This window comes from Triticum urartu, chromosome 5A (genome assembly GCF_056163025.1).
Source record: "Triticum urartu cultivar PI428250 chromosome 5A, HENAU_Tu73, whole genome shotgun sequence".
NCBI lineage: Eukaryota > Viridiplantae > Streptophyta > Magnoliopsida > Poales > Poaceae > Triticum > Triticum urartu.
In genome coordinates, this window is record NC_141877.1 from 515,796,965 (window position 1) to 515,806,567 (window position 9,603).

General features: G+C 42.8%; 1 protein-coding gene across 3 annotated transcripts; it reads left to right on the top strand.

The window, feature by feature from the left end:
* Positions 1-242: 242 nt before the first annotated feature.
* On the top strand, positions 243-9,259 carry LOC125510101 (uncharacterized). Of its 3 annotated transcripts, XM_087521428.1 has the most exons (11): positions 243-1,151; positions 1,618-1,717; positions 2,174-2,232; positions 2,323-2,538; positions 2,616-3,062; positions 3,146-3,205; positions 3,303-3,362; positions 3,486-3,566; positions 3,660-3,742; positions 8,611-8,688; positions 8,757-9,259. In XM_087521428.1, the coding sequence occupies exons 5-8, from the start codon at positions 2,768-2,770 to the stop codon at positions 3,521-3,523; spliced, it is 453 nt and encodes a 150-aa protein (XP_087377554.1). In that variant the 5' UTR covers positions 243-1,151; positions 1,618-1,717; positions 2,174-2,232; positions 2,323-2,538; positions 2,616-2,767; the 3' UTR covers positions 3,524-3,566; positions 3,660-3,742; positions 8,611-8,688; positions 8,757-9,259. The 3 variants fall into 3 exon arrangements, with proteins under 3 accessions (XP_087377554.1, XP_087377553.1, XP_087377555.1); XM_087521427.1 differs by having other exon boundaries at positions 8,611-9,258; XM_087521429.1 differs by having other exon boundaries at positions 1,618-1,702; positions 8,611-9,258.
* Positions 9,260-9,603: the final 344 nt, after the last annotated feature.

Here is a 9,603-nt window from a genome sequence, read left to right on the forward strand (position 1 = left end):
GTTTTCTCTACTCCTATAAAAATACGAGTTGGTGATGATGGTGTGCCTGCCTTGCTTCAATTTCAACCATCGGATCTGCATCCAACGCACTGTAATCAATCTGTGGTACATTTTGCAAAAAAACGCCCGCTGCATCACATATTTGAAGATAAGCCCCCTCAGTCCATCTTTCCTGTTCGAGTCTTTGCCCCACCCCCACCAGGTAAGAAAACAACTATCGACCTTATCCATCTCCTCTCCAGAATGGGAGGCACCGTACGAACCGCTGCCGGCAGCGCTGGAATCGATCCGGCGATGTGGCAGCTGCCGGCGCCGTTCAACCCCTCCCCCCCTCCCCACCCCCTCCCCCGCCTTATGCCTTCTACCAGCCCCACCTCTCACCGCCGCGACGACCCCATCCTCCTCGCCGTCTCCTCCGTGGCTCTACCCCCTTCCCCGTCCGATGCCAACCTCGGCAAGCAGGCCGCCGCCGCCGTTCGCCTAACGACGCCTGTACTGCCTCCTCCTCTGCTGCTGCAGGCTTAGCGTAGATCATCACTGCCACCTCTCTCCCCCTTGTCGCCCCCTCCGCCGTCTCACCCGTGTCCTCCGCCGCTGGCCGCCGCTGGTCCGCCGCCGACGGATCTTCTGCCTCTTCCTCTGCGGTAGTGTTCCCACCGACCTCCGCCCACCATCGCCACCATCTCCCCCTCCTCGATGTCTCATCCGCCCCCTTCACCCTCTCCTCCAACGCTGACTGCCCCAAGTACGCCGCCGGCTATGAGCTGCTCATTCACAGCGGCGGCGGCGTCACCACATACTACTCCTTGCCCTTCCCCACCGGCGCGCTATTCTTGGCTACTGTCACCCTGTCCACCCATGCCGCCTCCCAAATTCAAATTTTCTGCCAAACCCGCGCGCCCAGGTGGAACTGTCTAGAAACCATCCTTGTAGGCCCATATATATATATATATATATCAAATTTTCTAGCACTCTGAGTTCAAATCCGCGCGCCAATGTGGAGCCGTCTAGAAACTACTATTGTAGACCAATATAAAGCAAATGGGACTCTCGCTGCTGCACCCAAAGAAGCCAAACGCTGGTCACGGCATTCTTCAGATTGAACGGATTGTGAGGACTTCATCTTCTGTTCTACTTCGTGAAGGACCAAGGTATGGGTGGATCTTCTTACTTGTGCAATTGTAGATGTGCAATGACAGAAATGACTGATCTGATTAGGAGACCAAGCACCAGTACTAGAGGAATGGTTTACTATGCTTAGATTGCTATGCTAGCCCACTTCTATTCTAATATGATTTTTACACAATAAATGCTAGCACTGATAATTAGCGAATATAATAGCAGTTTGATTTTTTATTCATCTATTGGCATAGATTGCTGGACCACGGATAGCCACATCCTTGTCAATTGATGTTATACTTTTGTAGTACCACATTATACTTGTATTGCGATATTGCTTACAATTGAAATCTTGAAGTATAGTTTCTTAAGTTAACCAAATAGTAAATATGCATTGGTACTAAATATGCACATAAATACTCAGTGGCAGCTCCAACTACAATTGGAATTTTTTTCTCACCGAATCACTGATTGTTAAAATGACGATCCACATGGCAGGTCCAAAAGATACTCATCAAGCTTAGAAAATAGAAGTCTCCAGGAGAAACCCTTGGATTTAGGTGTGAAACTGAATAATCACAAGGTCAGGACATGCTGGGTGAGTTAGGCTGAATATTCAGTATGTGCGAGTGCATCATGCTTCATACTCCCACTGTTGACTGGAAGTTGTGAAGCCTATTATTAGACATGCTTGGAAACTATTGTGATAGGTTCTATGGAAATGCTGTGAAAAATTCATACTTGATCACTTCTGTATACTACTATGTTCTGATTTGTAGTTTTTGGCTACCATACATGTGCATATCATTTGTTTTATTCATATTGTTACTTGATGATGATGAAATTTATCATATGTGCAATTTCAGATCTAAATATAAATTGCTCTAAATTTATCATACATGTCATTGGCTTAAAACAAAATATCATGTTGTCTTTTGGCAAAGAATATTATTCTTGTTAGATTACATATAACATTCCTATTGGCTTTTGTGTTTTGAGCTTTTAATTCATTTGGCTAACCTCATACTCTTCTGTTTTGGGGAGAAATAATCAGGTCTTGCGCCCAAATGTTACAATCCTCGTGCCAACAAAGCAATAAAGGAAAACAAAAAGGTTGCTATCTTGTCCCTTATCGCTTGGCGGAACAATCTTTTTGCATATATTTGTATAATCTGACTATTGGTTCAACTTTAAATAACACAGTGGTCGATGACAATAATAAGTCCCACAGAACTGGGCCCAATGGCATGCCACCGACTCAGACAGGTCTATTTATACGCGAGCCGACATGTGTGATGCATTTGAGTTACTCGTCTTCTTCGGATGATGAAGTGACAAACCAATCAGCTGTGATTTTTCCTACTAATAATGGTATGCTGACATCAATTGAGTACTTGGAGCGAGGAGAAAGTTCCAAAGGTAAGTCTATAAGGCGAAAGTGTGTGCTTATGTAATTTTGTTTACCCACTTAATTAATTCATCGTAAAATACTGTAGGGAAAAAGCGTGCACGCGAAGCACTAAGATATGCTAGCCGTACCCCTGAACAAATCCAAGCAAGGTGAGAACGTGTGAGAGCACGTCGGCAAAATTTAACACCAAATGAGAAGGAAAGGATTAATGCACAGAGAAGAGAGAAAAGACAACACATGACACTTGATGAGAGGAATGCAAGCCAGCGAGCACGTAGGCAAAGTTTGACGCTAGATGAGAGGCAAGAAAGAAATGCACGCCAGCGAGCACGTAGGAAAAGCCTACCACCCGAAGAGCGGCAACCACTCCTAGCTCAGCGTAAAGCAAGCTACGCAGCCAAACGAGATACCCTCTATAAGGATTCTGTCGCAATGCAGTGCCCTAAAGGTTCGTTGGTGGGACATCTATCATCAAGCTCTTATGTCTTTAGCTGCCCAAGTACGCTGGAGCAAACTTCTGCTACGGTTCAAGGTAATTCTCACATACACATTCGTTTATCTCACCAATTTTTTCAAAGGTTGAGCCGGTATTTTACACTATCATTGAAATAACAGGTAATCTTGAAAGCATACCTGAAGCGGTGGAACAGGATCACATAGTTTTCACTAACACAGGTATGCTTATGGTGTGGATGCCTTCTTTTCATTACTGATTATATTATAATTTTTTCAAAGGTTGAGCCGGTATTTTACACTATCATTGAAATAACAGGTAATCTTGAAAGCATACCTGAAGCGGTGGAAGAGGATCACAGAGTTTTCCCTAACACAGGTATGCTTATGGTGTGGATGCCTTCTTTTCATTACTGATTATATTATAACACACATTCAGAACCATCCTTATAACTTAGAATGGACAATTCATAATTGGCTCCCAATGGCTTCATATGTCTAGGTTCCCCAACAGAAAGCTTTGTTGCGGACGATAATTAGTCTGAAGAAGAAGATGATGAGTACTTCATATTTGCTGGCAGAGGTATTGCCATTGTCGTGGATGCCTTACTTCCCTACATGTATTGCACAAAAACTGCAAGACCTATATAACACTATTCATCTCATGTATATGTAGGCGATGATGAAGACTGTGATGACATGATGGATGCATTTACAGCAGTTCCTGATCCATATGATCGTGTCTACGAGAATATACCTGTAAGTACTCACACGCTGGCACCTAAACCTGATTGCAAGCATTGTGGTGCAAAGAGGTTCCAGTATGAGACAAATGGATTTTGTTGCCGGTCTGGAAAAGTTAAGTTGGCACACTTAGAACCACCCTTGGAACTTAAAATGCTATACACAAGTTCAGATCCCAATGCCGTGCATTTTAGGGATAACATTCGATACTTCAATGGACACTTTTTCATTCACTACCCTTGGAGTCAGTCTGGACAACAGATACACAAACATGAAGTCAGGAGTCTATATGTTTCGAGCTCACGGTCAGATTTACCACAACATCTTCTCATTTGGTCCAACTCAAGATGAGCCAAAGCATTTGGAACTCTACTTCTATGATGACGATCCCGGTTTACAACATAGGTTTCGGCGCTCCCCGAACCTAGACCGAGATGTCATTCAAAGGCTTGTTGACATCCTAAAGGATAATCCTTATTCTGAAACGTTCAGGAATCTAGGTGGAGTTGATGACCTTGAGGAATACCGTATTGAACTGAACACCGACATGAGGTTGGACCAACGGAGGTATAATGTGCCTATATCATCAGAGGTTGCAGCTATTTGGGTTGAGGGTAGTGAACTCTGTAAGTACTTTGAGCGTAGCATAGTATTGTTCGGCAACGACAACAAGAGATATAGCATCCAACCATATTATGGATGTTATGATCCGTTGTCTTACCCTTTATTCTTCCCAAGAGGGAGATTGGTTGGCATCCTGAAATCCTAAAGAATGGTGTCAGCTTGAATGAGCTGCTTCAGTCCCGTCGCAGTGGTCGACAGAGTCTAGGTAATTCATATAACGAAAATAACATGTGTTAATGTTGTTTATCCTCATTGTACTTACTTTTCCTGATTCCCAATATTGTCCTTTTGTTATCTCTCATTTTATAGGTTCATATACAAATAGTCGATTATGCGTCTCCGTTAGAGACTACTATTGCTACAAGTTTCAAATGCGTCGTGGTGTATTTAACACCATGCTATACGGTAAAGGACTATTCCAACAATATGTGGTTGATATGTACATCAAGGTTGAAAGCTCAAGATTGGACTATATAAAAAACACTAGAAACAAATACGTGCTGATCTATACCAAGGTGTTGTCGATAGCCTTCAAGCTGGGGAAAACCATGCGGATGAAGTGGGCAAACGGACTATAGTTCCTTCATCATTTATTGGGGGAAGAAGAGATAGGAGACGAAGATACCTTGATGCCATGACCTTGGTGCAAAAGTATGGGAAGCCAGATATTTTTTTAACCATGACTTGCAACCCTAATTGGGATGAAATAATTAGTGAGCTAGAGCCTGGACAAACCCCACAGGATCGTCCTGATCTTATTGTACGAGTATTTCGAGCAAAGTTGGAAGACCTCAAGATACAACTTTTTAAAAGGCACATTCTTGGTAAGGTAGCAGCATATGTGTATGTAGTTGAGTTCCAGAAAAGAGGTCTACCACATGCTCATTTCCTCCTAATCATGGAGGGGAGGTACAAGCTAACATGCCCAGAGCAATATGACTGTCTCATATCTGCTGAATTGCCAGACAAATCCAAGTATCCTGAGTTGTACAAAATGGTCGTGAAGCACATGATGCATGGTCCGTGTGGAGTCCTAAACCCCAAGAACGTGTGCATGCAGAAAGGTAGCTGCAAGAACCATTATCCATGACCATTTAATGTGTCAACCCTTCAGGGAAAGGACTCATATCTCATATATAGGAGGAGAGATGATGGACGCTGTGCAAAGGTACGTGGCCAAGAGTTAGACAATAGGTGGGTTGTTCCATATAATCCTTACCTACTAAGAAGGTATAATTGCCACATCAATGTTGAGGTTTGCTCAAGCATAAAAGCTGTAAAGTACCTCTTTAAATACATATATAAGGGGCATGATCGAGCATCTGTTTCTATCGATGAGGTGGATAGTGATAGGAACATTGATGAGATAAAGAAATACCGAGATTCCAGGTGGGTTACTCCACCAGAAGCATTATGGAGGATATATGGTTTTGACCTTAGTCAGATATTTCCATCTGTTAGACAACTCCAACTCCACCTCCCTAATATGCACATGGTGTCATTTCCAGTGGGTGCAAATCAGAATGATGTCCTCTCTCAAGAAGGAGCTTCCAAGACCATGCTAACTGAGTATTTTGAGGCAAACAAGAAATATGAGTTGGCTCGAGGAATTTTATATAAGGATTTCCCATCTTATTTTGTTTGGATGTCAGGTGGAAAGTATTGGAAAAGGAGGGATGAACGCACACAGATTGGGAGAATTGTGTCTGCACATCCAGCTGAAGGGGAGAGGTGTTATCTTAGAGTGCTTCTAAACCATGTCACAGGTTCTACATCCTTCCAAGACCTTAGAACAATGAATGGTATTGTTTACTCGACATTCCATGAAGCTGCTGAAAGGAGGGGTGTTATCGAGTCAGATAATACTATCAACGAGTGTCTTGATGAGGCTAAGGTTTTTCATATGCCATCTTCCCTTCAGAGGCTATTTGCCACTATATTGGTCTTTTGTGAACCCAGCAATGTGCGTGGCCTATGGGACAGACACATGGAAGCTATGACAGAAGACTATCGACTAACACAAATGTGCCCCCATGCAGTTGAGCAGATGGCACTATTAGATATAAAGAATATGCTTGAATCGATGGGTAAGGACATATCATCATTCCCTCTCCCAGAAATTGACAAGTCATATGATGCCTCGGATAATGAGTCTAGGGAGATCATAGAGGAGTCCACGATAGAGGTGGACCCAGAACACCTTGGCTTGTCATCTTTCCTAAACCCAGAACAGAGATATGCATATGATGAGATACTTGCGACCATCAATAGTGGCCAAGGAGGTGTGTTCTTTGTTGATGGACCCAGAGGCACGGGAAATACTTATCTGTACAAAGCACTACTTGCAAAAGTACGTGCCGAGGGTAAAATAGCTGTTGCAACAGCGACATCAGGCGTTGCTGCATCCATCTTGCCTGGAGGGAGGATTGCACACTCAAGGTTTAAAATACCATTGAACACCGAAGACGGTGGGGTCTGCAGTTTCACCAAGCAAAGTGGGACAGCTAAGCTTCTTATGAGGGCGTCCCTCATAATTTGGGACGAGGCCTCCATGACAAAGCGGCAGGCGGTCGAGGCCCTTGACAATAGCATGAGGGACATCATGGCTCGACCTGACCTGCCGTTTGGTGGAAAGACAATTGTGTTTGGGGGGAGACTTCAGACAAGTGCTTCCTGTTGTTCGTAAGGGAACAAGGTCCCAAATAACTGACGCGACGCTGCGTAAGTCTTACCTTTGGGAGAATATGAGACAACTAAGACTTGTTCGTAATATGAGGGCTCAGATCGATCCATGGTTTGCTGATTACCTTCTTCGTGTTGGGAATGGCACTGAAGATACCGTGGATGATGATTACATACGGCTTCCAGATGAGATTTGTGTACCATACACCAGCGATGCCACTGATATTGATAAGCTTATTGAAAGTGTTTTCCAGATGACCCTAGAAGAAAACCTCTTGGATCGAAATTACATAACGTCCCGAGCAATTTTGTCAACTCGGAATGAGTACGTTGACAATATTAACATGAAAATGATTGAGAGGTTTCCTGGGGAGGAAATGATATACTACAGTTTTGATCACGCGGAGGATGATCCACACAACTACTACCCTGCAGAATTCTTGAATTCATTAACACCTAATGGGCTACCTCCCCATATCCTAAAGCTGAAAATTAATTGCCCTATTATATTGTTACGCAACATTGACCCAGCGAGTGGTTTGTGCAATGGGACGAGGTTGATTGTCCGAGGATTCATGAGGAATGCAATAGATGCTGAGATTGTGTTGGGCCAGCATGCTGGTAAGAGGGTGTTCCTTCCTCGAATTCCTCTTTGCCCATCAGACGATGAGATGTTTCCATTTAGGTTCAAGAGGAAGCAGTTTCCAGTTAGACTTAGCTTTGCTATGACCATTAACAAGGCACAAGGACAAACTATACCAAATGTTGGTGTATACCTCCCTGAACCGGTATTTTCACACGGGCAGCTCTATGTTGCTCTTTCTAGAGCTACATCTAGAAGTAATATGAAGATTCTTACTATACCGGGTAAAAAAAAGGAAGGCCAGTCCAACTCCACTGCAAATATTACAAAGAACATAGTCTACAAAGAAGTTCTCAGCATGTAGTCCAAGGTATAAATCACTCAAGTACAATTTGGTTGCCGTAAAAATTATATCTATCTAACTAGGGTCATGTGGAGGATTTACGGAAAGACAACTTAGATACTTGCTTTAGTGTTCATGATTTTTTGTAACAACAATTATATGTGTGTTTGAATTGTTTTTAGTAGTTTCCTTTGTTACTCCCTTTGTTAATAATAATAATAATAATTCAAACAATGCCGACAGCAGGTTGCTTTGTCATCAACGCATTTCATTTGGTTGGTAGCTCCACATCCAATTTTCAGGGCACACCCTGAATATTTGTTTCCTTTCTGTCTGTTATTGGCATTTTGTTTTTCTTCGCAGAAACCTGGTTGATGTAACAAAGTTACAAGTAGTCCAATACTAATATTTTTGTATCTACATGCATGTGGACTCACCCCTTCTAAATACATATGATTCAAAAACATCTTTTACTTAACAATTTGTTTCTTTGCTTCCGTACAAAATGTACAAGTGTTGTTCAATGTTTTTTCCTTTGCCTAAATATACTACAGAGTACATACCCTCTACAAGCTCCTTGTTTTTTCGTTTGTCTAAATATACTACAGACCATTATATATATGCAGTACTGATTACCTTATTTCCTTTTAGGTGAGAAGATGGATGAAGCCAGAGCTCGAGGGCCAACATTGTTAGCATAGATGGTTTTGAGCAAACGACTAAAAGAAGGTCCTGGGGATCCAAACAATGTAGTTTTGTGTGTTTGTCAGTTCCTAACATCTTGAGCAACCTTGCAGAAAGGAGCTCTTTGAGGACTGTTGTGACATAGATCCAACAAGCTGGTGATGGTGGTGCAGGAAGTGTATGGGCGTCGACATGGCTGGAACCCCATGGTCATGAGACTAGCGATGTAGTCGTCGTCGTCCTTTTTGTGCTCTCCTGTGTTGGTCTATTTTGGGATTCTGTGTACAATATCTTTTTTTTCTGTATGAGAGTTAACTGCAGTTTGTCAGGTTACTGGTTGACGATGCTCTTGTTCATGTTACCAAGGATGATGTAGGGAGTAGTTGTTTACGCATGTTGGGTTTGGGTGGCTAATGCTCAGCCCGTATGGTGTGTGTATGTGCGTGTGTGTATTGGGTTTGGGTGGCTAATGCCCATCCCGTATGGTGTGTGTATGTGCGTGTGTGTAATACTGAAAAATTCTATATTGTTTGCATTTACTATTCATTTGGATGTATGTAAGCTCGGGAACATAATTGAATATTTGGAAAAGCATATTGATAACATACATGGGATGACCCGACATACGTCAATCTGAACACATGCATAGTTATTCCGTGCAACGCACGGGCATCTTACTAGTACGTTATTTATACATGTGATTGCACTTTGATATATACATTGATGTACTGTTTGCCAGCATACCGATCCAGGGATGGCACGGATACACAGAGGCTTGACCGTTTGAGGTCGGGTCGCTACAACTATCCTTTTTCCACACTTGTGCTTCAAAGTAGCGCCATGTTCTTCATATAGAGAGTCTCTTGAGTTATCACTTTCATATACTAGTGGGAATTTTCATTATAGAACTTGGCTTGTATATTCCAACGATGGGCTTCCTCAAATGCCCTAGGTCTTCAT

What these genes read in the sequence shown, in the direction of transcription:
- LOC125510101 (XM_087521428.1), top strand. Translation starts at nt 2,768, where the DNA reads ATGACACTTGATGAGAGGAATGCAAGCCAGCGAGCACGTAGGCAAAGT. An exon ending in AACTTCTGCTACGGTTCAAG is followed by an intron (nt 3,063 to 3,145) that starts GTAATTCTCACA and finishes TTGAAATAACAG; the next exon opens with GTAATCTTGAAAGCATACCT. An exon ending in CAGAGTTTTCCCTAACACAG is followed by an intron (nt 3,363 to 3,485) that starts GTATGCTTATGG and finishes TCATATGTCTAG; the next exon opens with GTTCCCCAACAGAAAGCTTT.